Source organism: Hydractinia symbiolongicarpus, chromosome 11, assembly GCF_029227915.1.
Source record: "Hydractinia symbiolongicarpus strain clone_291-10 chromosome 11, HSymV2.1, whole genome shotgun sequence".
Classification (NCBI taxonomy): Eukaryota; Metazoa; Cnidaria; class Hydrozoa; order Anthoathecata; family Hydractiniidae; genus Hydractinia; species Hydractinia symbiolongicarpus.
This window is the reverse complement of record NC_079885.1, coordinates 11826707-11849628: the sequence shown is the minus strand read 5'-3', so window position 1 is coordinate 11849628 and position 22922 is coordinate 11826707. Positions and strand designations below refer to the sequence as shown.

Here is a 22922-nt window from a genome sequence, read left to right as displayed (position 1 = left end):
AATATAAAATTGTAGATTCATACAAGTTTGGTTCTGAAGATTTCCCTTCGATTTTTGTTATCATTTTTAATTTTACTGTCTGCACATTCAACCTGAGCCGAGACCCCTTGCCAGAATGGTACTCATTTTTTCTACCCCGAACTTTAAAAATTAGATTAAAATGGAAGCTTGGAAGATACTCCGAAAAACACCTTTTTAAGGTATTTGTAGGATTTTAGAGAGAAGCTCGGATAAAGTAAAAAGCCTAGGAGATTATAGGACTGTTGACTCCCCATCAGGACAAATGCTGGTAATGGTGATAAAAATAGTTGACATTAATACACCACCTGCGCGATAACAACTTCTTCTCGAAATCAAAACAAAGTCAAAGGTGAACTGCTTTATGGAACATTTTTTGATTGAAACAACTGTTGAAATTTAAAGTTAAGGTAATAGAAATTATTTTGTTTGTAGCCTTTTTAAAATCACAAGTAAACAAACTTAGACAGAAAACATTAAAAGATAAGTTGAAATGATACATCCATGCATTAATGGAAGAGTGAATGGTCCAAGCTAAAAAAAATAATACACAAATCATTTATTCATGCCATTATGAACGAAAAATTAGCGTTATATAAATACAGTTTGAGCTCTGACATTATAAATTGCTAGACAAAGTTAACTATGTGGCATTTCAGGAGAAACCAATAAATAAAAAACATTTGTTGAACTTCTTTATAGGAGTGCACGGAACAAGATCTAGATGTAATTGTCGTTACAATAAAACATTGCAGACGGACTCTTTTAAAACAAGTTAACAGATAGCTTGCCAATCGATACATAATTTTGCTAAAAAGTTAACTTATTTCATTAGATTAAATAATTTAATGTTGTTAATTACCTCAGGTTGAACTGCTAGCATTCGTAACATACTGTGATTCCAAATGAATCTGGGATCAGCCTGGAAAGAAGTTCATTTAATGAGCTTCAAACAAACTTGATAATATACACATCTTTCTTAACTGGTCTGTTACAAAGATTCAGTATGAAAATCTGTGAGCTGAGAATTTGTTATACAGTAAATATTTTATTTATTTTTATAGAACAGGATGCAAACAAAAGACCAGTCTTGGTAGGTGTGGTTTTCATCACAATGATCACCTTAAACCTTCTAGAGAACATATCGCACTATTCAATACTTTTAAAAAAACTTCGCCACACAAGGTCCAAAGTTCATTTTGTTAATTTAGTTCTAAACTAATATTTAGCGAACAAGCTAAAGCTACGTTAAAAAAGACAACGAGGAGACTTACCCTTTCATATAGCGGTAATTGTTTAAAATCTGTACTGGTATTTTGTAATCTTTGCTGACTATGTGTTAAATCGTGCGTATAAGAAAAATAAAAGCCATCCGTTTGTAATGCTTGTTGAGCCATTTGTAAAAACACTTTATTGTCACGGGCCTAAAAAAGAAAATTGATTAACTTGTATTACTGCAGACATTGCTTTATGATCTTGAATGGTTAAGCCACTACTAGTATAGATATTATTATATTCATTATCAAACGTAAGCACAACAAGAGAATCTGTTCGAAATATCCTGCATCCTGTTTGTCTTTTAAGTTACCTTACAAAAAAAAAATGAAAGGTGTTTAAAGAGGGAGGCATTCATATCATTTGCCACCTTTAAAAAGAACTTGTAAGAGATAAGCATTAAAAAAGAGGTATTTGTTTTCCATATTGAAACACCAATTGAATCACGTTCAAAATGACTGTAACACTTGACAAAACTCTTCTCCAAAAAGGATTTTGTATTGTAACACACAGATTTCACACCTGACTTTCTGTTAAGTGCATAGTTCCTTTTGGAAAAGGTAAAATATTTGCTTCCTTCATTTGCCATATCTCTTCCCCTGATATCAAACCAACAAGTTTCCGTTTTGTCACAACAACAAGGTATGGTCCTAAAAAAGAAAATGTTAACAAATATGTTAAATTATCTTATTTTTTGTTTATTTTCAACTTTTATTTGTCAAATTAACGAGTTTATAATTAATACTATTCAAGTTATACATAGTGTATATAAACTTTATAGATCTATTGTGAAAATAAGCAAATCCAAATTAAAGCGTACACTGCTGTACATGATTTACAAAAATATCTTTTTTGTAGCATGTAGTGAAAAAGTATTGCTTTAGCTTAATTGATTCATTTGTTTTGCTAAATATTAAAAATAACCTACCTGCAAGTAAATTTAAAATTCCCAGAATTCCATATATTTCTCTACTTTCTGCTGATCTTGGTGGAATTTGTCCTTTGTTATCTAACAGTAAACACATATAAAGTGATACAGTCTAATAAGTTATTACTTTTACTCAACAAAAAATGAACGAGATGGAAAAGAACAAAAATATTTTATTGTATTTGATTTGGTTTTAATTAACAGTACTCTAAATAAAAACTGTGGCATCCTAAATTTGCTTTTATACAAATAAAAACAAGTTAAGATTACCATGAAGTACCAGTTCAGAAGTGACACGATCAATTTCCAATATCTTGCCATCTGTTGATTCTTGTCCTAATGGCTGGACATAAAACTTTTCATTGGTGGTGTATCTAAATACAATAGCAGAACAAAACAGTTTATTAAGGAAGAAGCTTTTATCCAAACCTTTGTTAATCCCACTATTCCTGTCTTAAAATACTTATATACACGTCTTGTTGCTCTTTTAAACTTTAGCTTTACACAAGCAAACCTGATTTCCAGGTCACCTATATAAGATGTGCACTTCTGAACCGTGGCCACTATTAATCCTGTTAAGTACTTTTTTAGTACAAATACCACTGTGTAAGATGATCATCTGCTAAATGCTGGAAGCTCAAATTAAAACATACTTATATATGGCTAAGTTTGGGTAAAGTCATTTAAAAGGTGATATGTGAATATATCAGTTTTAAGCAAAAAACTTTTTTTTTAGTGTCTGTAATTTTAATTGCTAAACAATGGGTATTATACCTGCAACAACAATCATATTAAAATTTCTTTGAAAGAAAAGCAAAAATAAAATAGTAAAAATGGGTGAGCAAACACCAGCAAGCTAGTAAGGGAAATAAAAAAAATTCTGGCTATATTTCACTCATAAGTACATTTATTCACAGCGTATTTTTCTGTATGTAGTTGGTAACTTCTTATAGTAAAAGATGCTAAACATGTGTTGACTTAAAAAAAATGAACAAAACATATTGAATTTTTAGGATTGTATGTTATTTCTTAAATTTCATTAATCATAAATAATTGTAGTAGCTTGTCACATTGGGCAAATCGTTCTATATAATTGTTAACAGAAATTACAGAGTTAGATGCCTGCGTAAAAGTGACACTAATAAATGGTGAAAACTAGAATCGGATCAAAATGCAGTGTGGTATATATATTATTACATACAGTCAATATCTATATTGCATTTGAGGTTCTCTGGTAAATATAACTAAAATGCTTATTAAAACAATGCTGAGCATTGACTACACATTGCTAACAGCAAGGGTTTCCATCAGTATGTCTTAACTTATGTTTCAATTGAAAAATCTGTAAAATCATTTTTACCTGTGACAGGTTAGTGTCACTCACATTTTCTTGTCGTGTCACTCACAAATGTATATTATCAGATAATCACTGAATCCAGCTGTAAAATTAAATAAACTTTCATCCCTTTTCAAGATTATTCCTTTTGTGATGACATATTTAAAATATAAATATATAAGTGGGAAATAAACTAATCACATAATCTTTCTAAAAAATCTATTATTCTATCCCTTTTCCTCCATATGCAGTGTCACTCATGTTTAAAAATAAACTATTTTTACTAAATTAATATTGGTAAACCTAATTGTAAGGGGTGAGGCTGATTAAAGAGGGTGGCAGTAACCTTATTCACATCCATAAAGTTTATGACGGAAAGTTGGATACACTATATATTTATGTTGATTGTGGAAAACGTACAACGTAGAGCTACGAAAATGCTCCCTGGTATGAAGGATTTAACATATGATGAAAGGCTCAGGTTACTGAAACTTCCCTCATTATTCTACAGAAGATATCGAGCAGATATGATTGAGACATTCAAGATAACTAATAATGTTTATGACGAAGCTGTTACTGAGAACTTGTTATTGCCAAAATTGTCTAACACCAGAGCTCACGATAAAGCACTTTTTAAAAGAAGCTGTAACTTGGATTTGCGAAAGTTCTCATTCACGAATCGTGTAGTGACTTTATGGAATTCTTTACCTGAGGACACAGTGTCATGTAACACAGTGAATCAATTTAAAATGAAGCTAGACAAATTATGGTCTGATAAAGACCAATTATATTATTATGATCTGGATATTACTAATTTCATATATTAGATAGGGAGGAGTGTCTTTGTGAATGGGGTGTTTGAACAATTTTTTTTTTTTTTTTTTTTTTTTTGAGATTAACCTCACTAATTTCTTTATTATCATACTCTTTTCTTGTTTGTTTGTGTTTGTTTGATTGTTTTGCGATCATTATTTTTTTTTAATTGCCTTTTTCTCAAATTTTATTTATAATCTAAAGCAAAGTTAAATATTTTACCAATTACATTTTAAGAAGTATTAAAAATTTAAAATCATAGTATTTCATGCCTGGTACACAGATGTATTCGAAATCGCAGTGTAAATGTATTTACTCAAATTGACTGAGAAGCCTCCTTGTTCAATTGCTTTTAGGTAGCTGCTATAAGGTTTATTCAAATCTTATCCATGTTCTTTACCGAGCTTCCATTCTTGTCCAGGGAGTTTATTATTTAATTACTTTTATTTTCTGGGTTTTTTTTGTTTTGTTTTTTTATCTATTTATTATGAGCTGACCCTAGAGGTTGTTGTAACCTGAAATTATTGTCAGAATACACTATACTATACTATATATGTGCAGTGTTACAGTCAAACAAGATTCCTTTTTTTTTTTCTTACATTATATATACATTCAAGTTCACTTTGCCTGGGCAAGTCTTTTTACAAAAATGGTGGTTAATTTTGACTAAAGAATCTAGTCTTTCAGCCTGCAAGAGCTTTTCATTTCAGTTCTTGGAAAATTAGGAATCTAAAAATAGTTTAAATAAAATTTTTTTGTAAAGGTTGCAGAATGATATACCAGTATGGACGTCTTAATCTTTGCACCCTAAATTTCATTTACTTAGTTTTTGAAATTTAAAGATTTTTACTCTAAGAGATCTCAGGATGTCTGGATATATACAACATTATGCGGAAAATAATACTTACAATCTCAAGACTTTGTGAAGAACCATTTTTTTAACTAAGAAGTTTAAGATATTGAATATTTATTTCTAAAGAACAATGTCATCAAATATATAGCATACATTAACATCAGCATATTTGTACCCACCCATATAAATACTTTTTATCACATTTAACAAAATACGCAGAGTAATTTGCCCCAGCTCTCCTAAATATCAATTTCCCTCAAGCTCCTCCTTCAGTGATATCATGCATCCTGGTGCAGGGTGACTACACTAAGATAAAGTTCAAGGAATAATTATGGAAAAATTTTGATACTTTGAGGGAGATTTTGTTGCGCCTGGAGAAAGTTAAGGCAAAAATGAAAGAGAATTAAGAAAAAGTCATGAAAAAATGTAAGACTAAAAAGAAGAAATTTCACAGTGGGTTATTATCCATAAATTTTCTGGCATAAATCGTGGGGACCTCTTAACATGCTTAAAATTTTCTATTTATTTTCAACAAAAATGACCAACATATTTGTATTCAGCACCAAAATTTATGGAAACATGCAATTTTTTTAGTAGCCAGATACTTTTAAACTAATACACCTTTACGATAATTCAATTGCAAATGCGTTCCTACGGCTCTCCATCGTTTTACATTATCGGAAAAAAGGAGGTAAAAATTGTGTTTTTATGAGAGTTTGTTAGAGACGAAACCGTGTTTTCTCCAGTTTTTTAACTTCCATTGTATCAATTTCTTTCAAATTTTCAGGAAACGTTGATAATAATAAGATACAACTTATGTGCACTTTTCATAAAAAAAAACGCGGCAAGAAAAGTTATCACAAAAAAACGTGTTTTCTCCTTAATAAACTCTTATAAAAGTGTGATGTTTACCTCCTCCGATCGCTAAATAAGCTGCAATGGAGTGTTATTTTTCTTGAATTATTGTAAAGGTGTATTACAGGTCTGTATTTTTTAGAGTAGCTAGCTATTGTGATTAGGGAAAACACGTCGCCTACCTGGTCACCTCTTTATAAATAAGGGCTAAATTTTTCATATAATCTTTGTTTTCTAACTTCAAACCTGAAATATTGTGTAGTTTTAGAGTTTTTGCTAATTCAGCTTTACTTTAATTTAAAAATTTAAATACTTTTACTTCTTGTTTGTTTAAAAGCAAGCTTTTTTATGAGAGTTTAACTGTGAAACTTCCGTGTTTTCCTCAACCAAAAGTTTTATGAAGGGTTACTCTATTCTACAGTTTGGAATAATCTTAATGTAAAGAGTAGTAGCCAAATTGGGGCTAACCTAAATTAAACTTGGAATCCAAGCCCTGCTCCTCAAAGGTTAGATGTTACTTCTTTTTTCTTCATATATCACAACATCGCATCCACTGTTTTCAACATAAAGTAACACAGGGTTAAAAAGGCTCTATAAAGAAGACTTGTTAGGAATCAATCAAGAAATTATTCATGCCATAACATCACAACTTTAGCTACGCGTTCAGTTAAGTTCAGCCACATCCACACACTGCACACAGTCCAACAAATCATATCAGTCCACCGTCAAAAATGAAAACATTGCCCTTCACCCTCCATCACTGGTTTGTATGGGACATTAATTGACGTGTATTAGGCGGAAATCCACTGGAATGATGTTAGAGCCTCGCGCCAACCTCGTCCCAGGGCATGTGCATATTCTACATGGTTAGCCTCACAAATATTAAGAGATATACCCTTATTTCCAGGAGGGGCCGTGGCTTTGATAGGGAGTCCTGGAGTATTTAATGTGTTTTTGAGCTACGCAAACTCAATTAGGGTCAGCGCTCTGCCAGACAACTCCCTGCCACATCCAACGGCCCACACAGTACGGCATCTACCCATTTTCCGTCACATGGCTTGGGTTAACCCGGGGCTATGGAAATATTCAATTGCCCCATATTAAATCGCCGCCAAGGGGAATCGAACCCCGGTCTCCCGCACAAAGTACGAGAGTGATAACGACTAAACTACGGCGCAGTGTCTTCGTGTCTGTTATCCCTACTACGAGGATCTAGATCACCGTGGTCGAAACAGTCTGTTAGCGATGTTGATTTGAACCTGGTAACCACTGAAGCAAAAATAATCGATAGTTCCATTTTAGCGAGCACAAGAAAAAAAATAACAATAGCAACAAAAAGAACTGTTAAATCTATATCTTAGTTGAATGTCTTGTTTGTAATGTGTATGTTCATTAATTAAATAAAGGATATTTACGTTAAAAAAAATCTTGCATCGATACGAAAATCATCTCGTCGTCCCGAGATAAAAGACAACTGGCGCTGGGGGACGAGGTTGGCCTGGCGCGTTTTGGGGAGCTTTTTTCTGACTGACAGAATCCAGAATTTCTAGATTTTTACAAAAAATTATGCTCCATTTCTATTATATATCACTTGGAAAATATAGATAAAGAGAGTTTGATTGATGAGTTGGAATAAATATCAAGACTTGCAAAAAATTTGACGATACTTTCCAAAAAATCCGACGAACACCAGGGCCCGCGGTCCCGAGACTGGGCATAACTTTTGTTCGCATGTAAACGAGCTCTGGAAATTTAGAAATTTTCCTTTTTATACTTTGGGGGGGATATTGCACTTGAGACGGGGGCAAGTTTTAGTGTGTTTTATAATGTGCTGACGTATGCGGAGGTATATGGCTCATAGGGCTATAATACAGGCCAGATTTGAAGAAAATACTGTTTCACCGATTTCCAATGACGTTCACTGATCTCAATGACGTCATTATATTGTTTTCCTTGCCTTAAACATCTATAAATGCCAAATTCCAGCCTTGTACATAGTTTAAAGACATGAACATCAATATTCCAGTGGATAAGTCTACCAGGCTGCATCGTCGCAATTATTGATATTTGAGAAATTCAAATCAGGAAAATGAACAATTTTATGTGTAACGTCATCAATGACATCATTGAGTTATTTTTTTATCTGGCTATTTGTATTTAGACTTTCTACAAGCATGCCAAGTTTTAACACATAAACATAGGTGGTTCTGGATTTATGACCCGCGCGCACTTGATGCACCCAAACCGCATGTAGGTGCCTGCTAACCAAAAAAAAAAAGGTGTTAGTACGGTTAAAATAACTTTTAGCTGCGCATCTAAAGATATTCCTCTTTGCTACAACATTCAACACTCTTCATTCCCTTTCAATACCCTTAATAGGTCCCTTCTATAATTTCTATGGACTTTATCGGGAAATTTTGACTAGAACTTTGCTTGCAGTGTTTTATAACGCCACGTAACTCTTCGATTGGTTTGGACGCAGCGTTGATAATGTTATAGCAAAGTTAGAAATTACATTAGTAACATCGAGCAAAATTTAGAGACTTGTGGCTCCAGATATCTAACAAAAAACATGTTTGCTCGGTACCTGTTAGAGAAATTTTTAGAGAAAGAACAAACTTTAAAGAGTTTTTAAGAAATGGATTGCTTACCGGGGACTTTAACATAGATCTTTACGACACTGATAACTCAGTAACAATGAAACACAAAGATATCTTACAAATGTTTGGACTACAACAATACATATTCTCGCCAACTAGAAAGTAGAAAACTTTTATCGATAATATCATTAGCAACACCAACAAAGTGACTTATAAAAGTGTAGCGAGCGACTCAATTTGAGATCACGAAGCCCCGTACTTAGTAATTAAACATTTGACACGCAAGAAATTTGAAAATCGTTATAAATGGTTGAAAAATAAGAAACACTTGGACCTATCAAAATTCTGTAACATTGTCAATAAACTCCCTTTTAGCATAATATATTGTTTCGGTGACATCAATAAAAAGCTAGGCTTTAACCCTTAAAAACACGGTTAATACGTCCAACAGCGTCATGGCTTAACAGTTAAGGAATTGAAAATGTACAGAGAGAACTTTTGGAGACTCAGGCTCTTATGAATGATACTGGCCAACGAGATAAATACATAGCTAAGAGAAAGAACTCAAAGGTTATATCAAAACTCCCCGAAGTTGATATTGATATTGATTAACTACTTTGTTACAATACGCACAGCTAATAGGTCTTGAAATAGTGAGAATTAAATTTTGTCCAAAAAGGACTAGCTATTATGAAGTTTTGAAACAATCAAATTATTATGCAATGACTGTTTTACCTATTCTCGACCCCAGAGCTCTTTGAGATAAACTAGTTTATCTCAAAGAGCCCTGGGGACGAAAATGTGTTCTACCAGTCCAGACGGTATATACTGGCAAAATTCATGAAATCAACAGCAGACCATATTGCTAACCACTGGCTTATATAGTCAACACGGGCATCAAACAACAATTTTTTTCTACACTGGATGTCTGCGAGACGTATTTTGTTGACTCAATTGATTGAGTTTAAATTAGCAAACAGATTTTTGCATCAATGAACGAAAAAAAGCAAATGACGTTACACTTAATAAAGCAGAAATGAGATTCACGCGACATAAGATTTAAAATCATTGAACATTTTCCATTGGCTTATTACAAAAGTCGTCATCGTTAATCCTGTTCCGTCCCGGGTATTTCAAATATGTTATGACCGGGGGATTCCTACAATCACCTGAAAATTCGATTATCCTTGCTGACATGAAAACGTGTGAATTTTATGTTCTAAGGATAATCCCAACGAAAGTTATTATATCTTCCTGATCATAAGGATTTCGAAGAAATTTAAAGGGTAGTTTGGACTAATGGTCAATATCTAAGGCTCTGAGAGGTTTGAAATTTAAAACTGTGGCTTCCACTAATGCATATATTTCACCTTTCCCTGCTGCAAGGATATTTTCCTGAAAAAACTTAAAATTGCAAGAGTTCTACCAGTATATAAAACAGGCGAAATGACTAATGTATCTAATTATAGACCAATATCAGTTCTTCCATGTTTCTCAAAAATACTAGAACGCATAATGTACAATAGATTTTACTCTTTTTTAACTGCTAATAATATTATATACTACAATCAATTTGGCTTTCAAGCAGGTCATTCTACTGATCATGCAATAGTTAAACTTGTTAATGCAATATCAAAAGCGTTTGACAAAACAAGTACATGCTAGGAATTTTTATAGATCTAAGCAAAGCATTGGACACCGTAGATCACAAAATTCTACTAGAAAAACTCAAAAACTATGGTAACAAAAACTCCAACATTCGGTGGTTTGAAAGTTATTTATCCAATAGAAAAACAGTACATTTCCTTTGACGGTGGAAGTATAAATTTTAAAACAATCATCTGTGGAGTTCCACAAGGTTCCATATTAGGACCACTCTTAATGATTTAAATAAAGCTTCGAATATTTTACATTCAATTTTATTTGCAGATGATACAAATCTGTTTTATGCACATAAAGATATAAAAACATTATTTCGCACAGTCAATTATGAACTCTCTAAGCTGGCAGAATGGTTTAAGGCAAACAGACTGTCCCTAAATATTTCTAAAACAAAGTACACACTTTTTCACAGGCAAAATAAAAAAGATGATATGTCTTTGAAGTTTCCTGATTTATCTAAGTATAAAAAGAGCACCATCCATGAAATTTTTAGGAGTTATTCTTGATGAAAATGTTACTTGGAGAGAACATATAAATATTTTAGAAGAAAAGGTCGCAAAGAATATTGGCATCCTATTTAAAGCAAAATTTGTTCTAGATTAGAATTGTCTAAAAACATGTATTCTTCTTTCATACACTGCTATCTAAATTGTGTAAATATTGCGTGGTGCAGCACCAACGCTACAAAATTGACAAAATTACAAAATAAACAAAAACATGCAATCAGAATTATTTTAAATGTTGACAGGTACACTCACTCCAGAGAGTTATTAAAAAAGCTCAATGTACTGAATGTATACCAACTAAACATTTATCAAACTCTTATTTTTATGTTTAAGCTTGAAAACAATATGTTACCATGAGTATTTAATATGTTTCAGGAGATTCAACATAAATATCCATCCAGGTTTTCAATTACCAGTTTTTTTCAACCTAGGATTAATTATACAATCACAAAGTTCTCTATAACTAGCAGAGGACCCAAATTGTGGAATACATTTCTTGATAACGACATAAAAACTATTACATCACTTAACGAATTCAAACATAAACTAAAACATAAACTATTGACTACTGACAATCTATATTTATTTTAGAACACACGACACTTACAACGTACAACACATATAACACAACTCCTCATCATATTCAATGCTAAACTTTTATATAGGTTGGGGGCTTGGTGATAAGGCTATATAGCCTTCTTCTCGCTCCTGCCATTTTTTACCTCTTTAGCTAATATTTTTAGCATATGCAATCCTATCTTTAGATTATACGATATAATAGCTTAAGATTTGTATTTTATTCTTACGGAAAACTGTAAATTCTTCAACGGCAAAAAAAAAAGGAAAAAAAAGAAGTCTAGTATATAATTATATTGCCATCTATTGAGGTTTGAGCGGACTTCTGTGTTGGATGACAGTTTATTGTCTACACGTATTTTATTATAAGAAACCAACCAAACGACCATGTTAGCCTGGGTTTCGTATATATGTCTCAATTTAATAATAAACGTTTCTTTCGTGGTTTCTTAAGAATGAAGCTTGCAAGTGTTGTCATCTTTTTGATTAAAATTTGTGTTCTAACAAATAAGTAATGAACAACAGCCATTTGCGGCAAAATAATTGCTTTTTTCGCGTAGGGAAAATTGTGAGACTTTTGCAGTGCATAATCTCACGCTTTCAAAAGTTTCTTAATATTTTAAGTAAACAAGCTGCATAGGTAAGTTACTAGAGTTATACAGAATTCAGTACTCGGGTCTCTTATTAATGAGATTCTTATAAAAAAAATATATGTATACATTTATTCGCTTGTGTAATACCACAAAAAATAGCAATTTGAAATTTCTCGTTGAAATTCATTCAAACTTCGTTTGTTGTTTACTTCAAAAATGAAAAAAGCGCATAACGTTCTCCAAAGTATAAGTAAAAATTATTTATATTTGAAACTATAAAAGACACATGTATACAAAAAGAGGGCTTTTAAAATACAAAAAGACTTGTGTTTTTCAAATATGGTTAAAGTTGTTACTTTGGAAGCCATTATTTTCTCGCCTGTTTGTAATTAAGGTAAAGATGCCGAGTAAAGGTTGATATCAAATGGAAAAGCTGCTTCTTTAATTTTACCACCTTTAGCTAATCTTTTAAATTGCCACCAGCCAACTAACAAGCCATGCATAGGGGGGTTGTTTTCGAAAGCAGCCATAACTTCGTAGCCCAATATTAGTCTTTGGTAAACAAACAAGCCAGTGATTCGACCTTGAAATAAATTTTCTGGCTTGTTAATCACATACTTGTCATTTACGCGCCTCATATCTTGCCCTAAAAATAAATCCCCTTTGCCTGGTTTGAGGGATACAGCTTGATTAAGCAAGGAAGAGTTTGCTAGATTTCCATTGATAAAAAAATTCCAACTTATTCCATTACTCCACGTCCAACACACGTGCATCCATTTGTGCACGGGAAATTTAACATTGATCTCTACACGGACGTTTAAATTTCCATTTCTGGTAAACGCTACAATCTTATGGTTTCGTGTAATTTGAATCACCAAATCCATTTTGTCTGTAATATAATTTAAAATGGTTTTGTTTTCGCTGTCCCATTCCTTTGCAGCAGAGGTCAAAGTGAACCAGAAACAAACTGCAGCACCATGGACATAGCCGTGTCTTAAGTCTCTTATCGTTGGTATGTTGGTTGCTCCTGCTGCATGAAAATCGATTGAAAAGTCAATATCTACGAGAGAAAAGAAACCTTGTTATATCGCCACTGACAAGTTGATTAAATATTATGTGATACACAATCAAAATTGTCGAATTCGACAAATTGGATTCGGCAAAATGTATCATGTATCGTCCGCTTTACAAAATGGCACAAAAGTACTTTAAGGGAAGCAATTTTCGCAAAAATTTGTTTTCACAAATATCGTTGACGAAAAAAGATAAATCTCCTCACATTCAAGTGACGTTTCCATGATCCCTTTTCGCACTCATTCTGTATCTCTCTCGGGGTAATTCCACCATGCCCTTTATACTCGAATTCCTAACCAGTTTATAAGAACAATTAAATTTTGGAAATCTGGCAATTTTAGAGTTTTTTATAGCGAGAATTAATTTTTTCGACATGGGTCCATTTCGCGGGAATACATTTTTACGAATCAGATCAAAATCTCTGTTTCGTGATTTCGTGAAAATTACTTCTCTTAAAGTTTATGAATAAAATCCGCTCCCGTGTTCCAATAGTTTTCACAATCGATGTTTTTTTTTAATAAATAAAGTTATGTAAGAACATTCGAAGCAGAAGCAAAAGATGATATGTGAGATATATCAGTATAAGCAATAGATATATCAGTATTAGCTAGCGAAGTGCACATTAGCTAGCGAAGGTGCACATTAGCTAGCGAAGTGCACATTAGCTCGCGAAGTGCTGCAAAGATGATATATCAAATGGGATTTGAACCCAGGTCTCCTGTAGATTTACTTTATACTGATAGTATCATAATATGCTTATTAGGTGAGACGCTTGCAAAATAAATTTTTAAGTTAAAGGGCGTTTATTAGAGGAGCGATTAAAAGAGGGGGGCTGAAAAGAGGAAAAACGGTACTGATAAACGTTCACTCACTTTGACAATCTCCAATTCCGTCACCAAGATAACCTCTCATACACACACATCTGTAGGTTCCTTGCAAATTTTTGCAGTAAGCGTGTGTATGACACTGATAGCGAATACTACAGTTTTCACCATACTTCGCCAGCTCTTTATACGCCCTTAGTTTGACTAAAAATCAATTGCAGTCACTCAGAAGGATAGAGAAAGTCATTTAAAGGTAGATTAAGGCCGCTACTCATATATATGAGAATAATAATAAACAGTCAAAAAGGCGTTTGAAACTCTGTTATATTTTTGCTCAAAGATATGCGTAATCATGTTGTGACAAAACTATTTTCGTAATTCTTTCTAAGCTTGAAAACTTGGTTATGGCCTAGCATGTTCTCAGGGCGTTCTTAAATTTTAGTAATATGCCAGCGTAAATGCTCTCAAGGTTATAATACGAGCAAATGTTTGTGGCGCTTTGACGAGTCTCCCCTCCGGCGCACTTTAAATGTCGTGTTGTCAGCCCATTTGGAACCATGATGTCCAATTGACTTGTGTGGAAGGCAAGCAATGCTGTACGTATTTCTACTAAGTAAAGCGGCTGATATATTCCACAGGTCATACAAGTCGCAGGTCACAGGTCGCAGGTCACAGGTCAATTTATATAACTATATATTTTTAGCTTGCTTTTGATATTTTTCAACATTCAACATGCGCAATCATTTTGGCAGCCCTTTTTGGTTGTGCTGCGCCATAAATACATAAACTCTACCTGCGCTTACGTTAGACTAAAAAGACCCTGAGACGAGGTTGGTATTTCATCCAAAATTATCCAGAAGCGCATTATGATATGAAAAGATAAATAAAAAACAATTGCCACTTTATCAGGTGTTTGATAATATAAGTCCTTCGGCAACAACGGCTGTTAGGCCAGCGTGGTCAAACATTCTCTTGTTTACAACTTAAATTAAAAACTTGTGATAGAAAAAGGAACAGTAAACAATGAGTGAAATAATAGTAATAGACAGCGATAGTAGTGAAGAAGGAGTGGATAAAGGAGAGGTGGAGCAGGAAAAGGTTAACAGTGAAAGCGAAAGTGTGAACGGAGAGTTCAATTGAAAAAGTGGAACTAAATGAGAAAAAAAATAATAAACAGGAGAGTGATTGCGATTTAAGTTTAGACTCACCTTGTCAGTCATACTCGTAATTTATCTGCCTATAAAATAATACAGTACTATTTTGAAGGAGAACCGCATGATTTTCAAGTAAAGTGGCATGGAAATAGTAAAACATCGAAACCCCTCTACCCAACTTCAAATTAAGAATTTTTCCCGCCAAAACAAAAAAACTGTCATGAACGATATTTACGGCAATGAGTCCATAAAAGAGCTTGGGCTAATATACTGTGAAACAACAAAAGACTTTTACAGCTACCTTAAGGGAAGAAATTATTTGCGGAAGAAATTTGTGTGGAACTTATTTTCGAGAAATTATTTTTGCGGATTTTGCCGAAATCCGAAAAATTAATTCCGCAGAAGTTAATAAATTTTAAATGGGATAAGATAGAAGGTGACTGTAAGTTTTCGCACTATTTCGAAATATACATTGCAGAGACTATGGTCAGTGGTACGTTAGCCGGAGAAAAAAGAGAAGCTGGTTTCGGTGATAAATTTTTCTACAGCAATTCTGTGGAATGCACACACATGAAGTTTAAAAACAGAATTCGTCAACACAAACAAAACTCTGAGCATTCAGGTATAGTACTATTTACAATTAATGTGCTTCTGTAATTAAGTGTTTCTCTGCAAATCTGATGCCGAATTAATAATCAAGGAAATACGGTATATGCTTTTTTTGTTGTCATACTCTTGTCTGAGTTTTCTCACACTTACCTATACTTTCAGGCGTGGCTGAGACATTATGTAGCTGGACAGAGGCTGCGGACATTTATATTTCACTGTTGTGAGAGAGCATTGGAGAAATATATAGAAATTGCTTATTGGAGTAGACCATATAAGCTTTCCGAAAATTTTGAAGAAATAAAGAAGAAATATCTCTCCCGTTATATGGAAAACCTTTTCAGGCAAGCGTAAAAAAAAGGTGCTAAAATTTTTATGTAATTATTTCAGTTCAGATTTTCCTGACGCGTCAGAAAACAACGACGATTCTGGCGACCACGATAAAGAAGATTTTCCTAACTTTTCCCTATCGGGATTGCCAGGACACTTTAATGTTGATTGTGAAGAAGAGAAATAGTACTGCAAAAACTCAGAGAGTAACATACAAAAGTCGACCATCAGTGATGTCTCATAAGATCAGATCCTAATAAGGTGCATACTGACAACAAAAATAATAAAGGTACGATAAAATGTGGTTGCCCTCGTTTTATTAATTGTCAATTGTGTGCTCATGTCATTGCAATAAACTATTTGAGGGATAAACTGAAATCATTCCTGAAGCAGTGGAACCCAAATGTGTCGGATATACTAGCAAGTACTTTCCCTTTTAATGCAGGTAAGAAGAAAAGTGAAGGAGTGCGTAAAAGAAAGCCTACGGATAGCTGAAACATTGCAAACTATGTCGATTCAAGACCTGCTAAAGTTTCTGTAAAAGACGATGTTCTATTTAGTTTTTGTAAAAAACACATGTTCAACTACTTGCTACGGATGCAAGCAAAAATTTCGAATGGGTGAGAAGGATCCTGCTCCTCTAGTACCATTTGTTAGCCTTTTGGTTCGTAGAGAATATCGAGATTTTTCACCTGCGGCCAGCACTGTCTTAAAAATTGGTAAAACAAAGGAAAACACCTATTTCCACATTCAAAAAAGTTGTGTGAAAAAGTGCAACAATAACGTCATGTCTTCAAAAATACTTGTAAACAATAAGGTGAAAAGTAATCTCGGTGACGCTCACAAAATGAAACTGAAAGCACAGTTCGGACTTCACTTGTAAATTTTATTGCTATTTTATATCTTTAGTATTTTTTGTCTTTGGTATTTTTTGTTTCGGTTGAAGTGATTTAACCAAGTGTGTATATTCTCACATTTGATCGCTGGTGAACAAATATCTTTTTACTGCGCATGAGATATGAACTTAAATCTTAACTCTTCTGTTTCTTATCCGTGTATATATTTTGTAGTTTTTTTCACTTTAAATAAAAAAGTTTTTTAAAATGCGTTTCTTTTTAAATCCCATTTCAGCACTAAGGTTTAGGTGGCGTCCACGGGTCTATATAAAAAAGGTAAAGGGAACCTGTCGATCTTTAGCATAATTATTAAGACCGGAGTCCCTAACGCTCTCCCGATATCGCAATCAAAAAATAAAAAACAGCGGTTATTATGTCATCAGTCATCAATAACGTAACGGACTCTAAACGCGTTAATTCTCTAAACGGCCCGAGGACTAAGTTTGTTAACAGACTTAGATGTTGGGGCGGTTAAGTAGCGTAAGGTGTTCACATGCAGCTTCAACCTCGTCCCCAGGTTCTTGTGGCCCCTGAGCCGTTGTATCGGAGTGACCAACAATTTTCGCCACTATCAACTTCATCAACATAAGGCAAAATGCCCTGGGAACAAGGTTGATACAGCTTCTATTTATACATTTTAATCAGAATATATAAAGGGGTAGTGGTGGTTTTCCTTACATGTGTAAAGATTGCAAAGAGTCTTCAAAATTCTCTCTATTGCGTATTTTGTAATGGCCCTGCACGAAACAGTAAATGGCTAAAATTGTTTACAATGTCATAATTTGGAACATTTTAAAATTTTGACCTCTGACCTGTGACCTGTGGAATACACCAGCCGCCAAGTAAAGTAACTTAGTTTCCGACGGAGGGAAGAATAGTCAGCCATTAGAATGGAATTCTCAAGGACATTAAAAATTCATGTTACTTTCTTTTTACTTTTTCATATGATCGGTTTAAACACTCTCATCATAGTGATAAGAAAAGATGGAAGTATATACACGCCTGTTTTTATAAGAAAAAATTTTAAAAGCGTGAAATTAACAGTGTTCTTCAGCAGTAAATAAGCTAGCGTGTAATAAAATACTTACAAAGTTCATACGACGCTGATTCTTGAGTTTGTGCGTACAGAGTTTTGGGTTTATCTTTTTGACTTTGTGCGTACAGAGTGATAAACACAATTAAAAGTACAAAAAGCACAAATATAATCGCGGACAGAATTCCCACTGTGCATCGTTTTTGCTTCTTTAGCTTTGAAAGAGCATAATAATCAAAGTTATATTTGCTTGAATCTTCTTCAAAATCATCTGTTTCTATGTTAAGTTGCGAGTCGCTCATCATAATCTAGTTTCTTGAATTCTATTTCTTGCTTTTTTATTATGACTAAGTTAAGTAAATATATATTAGAAGAGTGGATGTAAATAAAAAGCGAAAATAAGAAAAAAATATCAACGTTCGTTAAATCATTTTTATTCGTTTGAACTTAAACCACAGATAAAAAAATTCTCTTGTGTTTCCGTTAATTAAGTTATTAAAACTCTCCATTGTTTTAGTCAAAGTGCTCTCCTCCACATACGCTAAAGTCTAACTAAGATTCACAAGTTTTTGTTTTCATCATTCAGCTGCAACATGAAAATTTTAAATAAAAATAGAAAATTCAAACTATTTTCAATATTTTTTAAATTATTGGTACTTTTTTTTGTATTTTTCAAACTTACTGAAATAAAAAGTATTAGAACAAGCTTCTTTTTTAAAAAACATAAATATGTTATACATGTGTGTTATGGATTTAGAGTCATTTCGTCGAACAAAATACACAAAATTAAAAAATAAACATTATATTTGGCCAAAGTATATCATATTTTCAAACTTGTGCCAACGCCGCGCTGCTAGCTACGAACTTGAAAATTGGTATGAGGGGCCTGGTAACGTGGTTCTATCGGCCATTACACCGTGCACTGTTCGTTTCGAAAACTAAGTCTTCTTTAAGCGCCAAAAAGGGGGAAAAAAAATTGCCAAATTGGTGCACGGCGATTTGATGTAGTGTGATCCCTTTTCTGGTCAATTTAATAAGTATTGAAGCTTCTGAGCGGTTTACAGCGATGGCATTTAATGTTTTCTTAGGGAAGGTTTTTCCCCAAAAAATCAGGACAGCCTGGTGTTTAGTTTGGTCTCGATTGCTCTGCCCAGGAGTCCTAATTTGAAACCGGAATTTTTCGAAAATGTTGAAATAAGCGAGACAACAAAGCAATTTTGAAGCTGGGTAAGGGACAAAACAGTAAATTACTTTATTTTGGTTGGATTTTGATATTATTTTTTGCTATTAAAGCACCCTTGATTTTGAGAAATTGTTTTATAGGCAGTCAAACTTCTAGTGTGGCTAATTGTTTTCTTTTTTATTCTTGTTTCTCCTGTTTTATATTTTTTTGTAAAAAGTAGCCATTTTTTGTTCTACAGTTTTGCAGTTTGCATCGTGTTTTGTAGCTTAATATTTAGTTAAGGCTTTGGTGGACTTCTTCAAGATCAAATTGTTGAAATCAAAGATGTTTATAGCTAGCTAGCTAGCTAGCTAATCTTCGCTTTATCACTAAATTGGGTGCTAATATACAATTTATAAAAAAACACAAAATGATTGCTTTTTATCTATACAATAATACGCCAGTTCTGTCTGTTTTGCATTTCGCATTGTGTTCTATAGCTAAGTAACTTAATACTTCTTTTTTATATTTAGTTAAGGCTTTGGTGGGCTTTCTCAAGATCAAATTGTTGAAATCAGAGATGTTTATACCTAGATACCTAGCTAATCTTCGCTTTATCACAAGATTGGGTGCTATTTGATACAATTTATAAAGAAAAAGAAATGATTGTTTTCTATATATTTTAATGTATATAATAAATAAACTATTGATGTACAATTTGAGATATACTATGATAAACTAGAATATTGAAACCGTTGATTCTGAATGACGTTTTATTTAGCAGATGTAACATATTTGGCCTGAAAAACCTTTTGAACTTTTCGGACAGATTAATATTTTATATATATATTATCTTTACTGGCCTAAGGATCTAAAGTTTTTAATTAGGTAATGAAATAAGTTTGAGCTGACATTACGGTTCGAAAAGCCGCTTTTTTACATATTTGTCACACTAGGACCAAAAGTGACCCTTTGGACAATTTTGGACAGAATAATATTTGGATAAACCAGCTTTGAATAGAAATATTGCATCTGTTCCATTATTCCTATTTGTTGATTAACATATCGTGCGAAAATTGTATCGTCCGATCGTAATGTATTTAAAATAATCTTTTACGAAATAGTGTTTGTAACATGACTTGATAATAGCCGTACACGGCCGAAACGTCGTAAATATATTTAATTGATGAAACTGGTACCGCAAAATGGTACCGCAAGTAATAAGGGCCACGCAATGTATAAAAAGAACGGGCAAAGCCGTGGATTTTCCACGGGCCACCGACTAGTTTTATTTAATTAATAAACAGACTTTAGGCATACATTGAGGCCTTAAGGGCCGTTTTTCACATATTTCTCACATTTCATGAAAGCAGTTGAGTTCAGAGCTTAGATCACTTGAATGTGGTATAAAAATTTATAGCAAGTCAAAACCGATAGTTGTGAGAGAAATGCTTTATGTGGCTAGCTATGTGGCGAGGGTGTACCTGGGTAGCTAACCCTGTCCATTGCAATCCAATCATTTAACATGTTTAAAGTAAGGACCTGAAACCTAAATAAAGATAAGATAGTAGAATACTAAAGCTGTTTTTATATAACTTTTAAATACGATAACTAGCCACAGTTCGCTTCTCTACAAGGTTTCAAAGGCCGCCATTTTTCCGTAAAAACATGTATAATGCACCTAGTATATTTAAAGGGACACTTTATCAACACCAAAAAGTAACAGTTGAATTTTGTCCTCAAACTTTGGCCAGCTATGGACCTTTACTAGTTCCCACCAACGCGTTTATTATTAAATATATATTTATTAATAAACGCATGGATGATTTTATTTTCATCGAATTAATTTTGAAGTAAGATTAAAATGTGTTCACACTGAGCTTAATTTTTGAACGAAAGTTAAGATTTGTGACTTGTAAGTATGGATGTGGAAAGCGAGGAAATTTTAGAATTAGGTTGTCTTTATTTATGTATAATAAAAAGACGAAGAAAAAGAATATCCCAGACACAACAGCGTTGGGTTAAAGAGGTATACGCTAATCGAGAAAGTAACGGTATACAATACACTCCTACAAGAACTTCGATTAACTGGTAGGAAAGGTTGCTTTGGTACATACATTTGCATTTACTACAAACTATTAACAATAAATTCAGCTGAACACACCGGTATTGTTAAAACAAGATGCAAAAATTAGAAAATCGATTACAGCTGCAGAGCGACTCGCTGTCACCCTGCGATTTGTGGCATCAGGTGAATCTCAGCAATACTTGTCTTTCTCGTTTTGAATTGGATGCTCAACACTCTCTAACATAATTCGGGAAACTTATGATGCTATCTTCCTTTGTTTATCTGAGGCATACCACGAAATAAAGATGATTGGGAGCAAATAGCTAAACTTCAAGAAATCTGAAATTTGCCCAACATCATCGTTGCAATTGATGGCAAACACATACGAATACAATGTCCCAAAATCTCTAGTACACTATTTCACAACTATAAGGGCTCTTTTAGTTTGGTCCTGTTAGATGTTTGTGATGCACGTTACTGTTGGAGGATATAAATCAAACAACGATAGTAGCAGCGTCTTACTAAATAGCTCAATGGGACAGAAATTAACGAACATTGAAATTACCGTTGATGGTTGTTCATTTGATTCGTTAACGTATTTTTTTGTAGGAGACGAAATTTTTCCGCTGAAACAATAGCTAATGCACCCCTACCTGACAAACCTTTTTTTGCAATATTTTATTGAAATTCAGTGTCGCTTCTAACTCAGCTTCCTCTGCTGGTGATGGCTTAAGCCTTTTATTTTTGGGTTTTAAACTGAGATTTCACTGGAGATTAATGGGAAGCTGATAGAGTGTCAGAAGTTGGTGACGTATGGTTTACCTGTAGTGCTTGAGATACCTGTGATGAATCAGATACCTGCAGCGTATCCAAGTCATCATCATTATAATCAGCGACTTTAGGGTCATCTGGGTTGATGGTATCTGCTACGGGACTGGCTTCTGTCCATGTACTCTCATTTGGTACGTTAGTTTTTGTTCTTGGAGGACGGACGAAAAGCTCCAGCCATGACAAAAAAGCATACTCGTCTAAATCTCGTTTAACATCACTCACATCGGTCGACCCAGCCCCAGATCTGCAAGTTTTTGAATAATTTAATCTTTTGCGACAGTACTTCTTTTTGAGACCATCAAAGGCTTTATGGCCATTCCTAGAAACAATGATTTGAATTTAATAATTTAAAGTTTTCACAAACTAATTTAAAAAACAAAAAAAAAAAAAACCAAACCTTGTTCATACCCTAATTTTCTATCTACCTCTCTTAAAGCGTTCTCTTTTCTGTCTTTTTCCTTATATCCATTGGCAGCTTTGGCATAGAAACCACTGGGTACAGTCTCACCAGCTCAGACAGTGCTTCTTCTGCTACTATCCCTGTTTAGTTTTCATTATGTATTATTTTTCATTTCTTGTCAGTTGTTCTTTTACTTACTCGTGCAATGCTCTCATGAAAGCCACTCAATACTTTGTGTGTTGGCGGTAAAAACAAAAAAATTCTTTGATGTTTAATAAACTCAAGCTAAACGCATGATTTTGATATCAAAACATTTGGGTATTAAACGCATGCATAAACTTTTGCATATTGCATGTAAAATAGTCATGCGCTTATTTTTAGCATTCCCACCTATAAGTTAACTTTAAAACTTTTAAAATAAACATTAGTGGGAACCAGCCTCAAAGGTTATTACTAAAGTAAAGAATAAACCCTTACCTCCGTACATCTATGAAGGATTCATGTTCCCTTCAGTATTTCTTTAAAAAAA

At 33.5% G+C, this 22922-nt stretch overlaps 2 protein-coding genes across 2 annotated transcripts in view; both read right to left on the bottom strand.

Moving 5' to 3' along the window:
- Positions 1-22922, bottom strand: part of LOC130613730 (phosphatidylinositol-3-phosphatase SAC1-like) — a 31347-nt gene that overhangs the window by 6159 nt on the left and 2266 nt on the right. Inside the window, exons 2-9 of the mRNA XM_057435066.1 lie at positions 5279-5345; positions 2492-2595; positions 2222-2302; positions 1816-1943; positions 1293-1442; positions 881-940; positions 519-552; positions 327-407 (exon numbers count right to left, since the gene is read on the bottom strand). Coding sequence (XP_057291049.1) covers positions 327-407; positions 519-552; positions 881-940; positions 1293-1442; positions 1816-1943; positions 2222-2302; positions 2492-2595; positions 5279-5304 — 664 coding nt within the window. The 5' untranslated portion in view covers positions 5305-5345. The remainder of the gene's footprint in view (positions 1-326; positions 408-518; positions 553-880; positions 941-1292; positions 1443-1815; positions 1944-2221; positions 2303-2491; positions 2596-5278; positions 5346-22922) is intronic.
- LOC130613731 (sushi, von Willebrand factor type A, EGF and pentraxin domain-containing protein 1-like) lies at positions 12264-18395 on the bottom strand. The gene is made up of 3 exons (XM_057435067.1): positions 17988-18395; positions 13962-14117; positions 12264-13075 (listed from the first exon to the last, which is right to left on the bottom strand). Exons 1-3 carry the CDS (start codon positions 18235-18237, stop codon positions 12405-12407), a joined length of 1077 nt encoding a protein of 358 aa, XP_057291050.1. The 5' UTR covers positions 18238-18395; the 3' UTR covers positions 12264-12404.

Bases quoted from the DNA above. Each gene is read 5' to 3' on its own strand.
- LOC130613731 (XM_057435067.1), bottom strand. From the start codon at position 18,237: ATGATGAGCGACTCGCAACTTAACATAGAAACAGATGATTTTGAAGAA. The intron at 14,118-17,987 runs GTAAGTATTTTA...ATTGATTTTTAG, and splicing joins ATCAGCGTCGTATGAACTTT to TCAAACTAAGGGCGTATAAA. The intron at 13,076-13,961 runs GTGAGTGAACGT...TTTCTCTCGTAG, and splicing joins CGGAATTGGAGATTGTCAAA to ATATTGACTTTTCAATCGAT.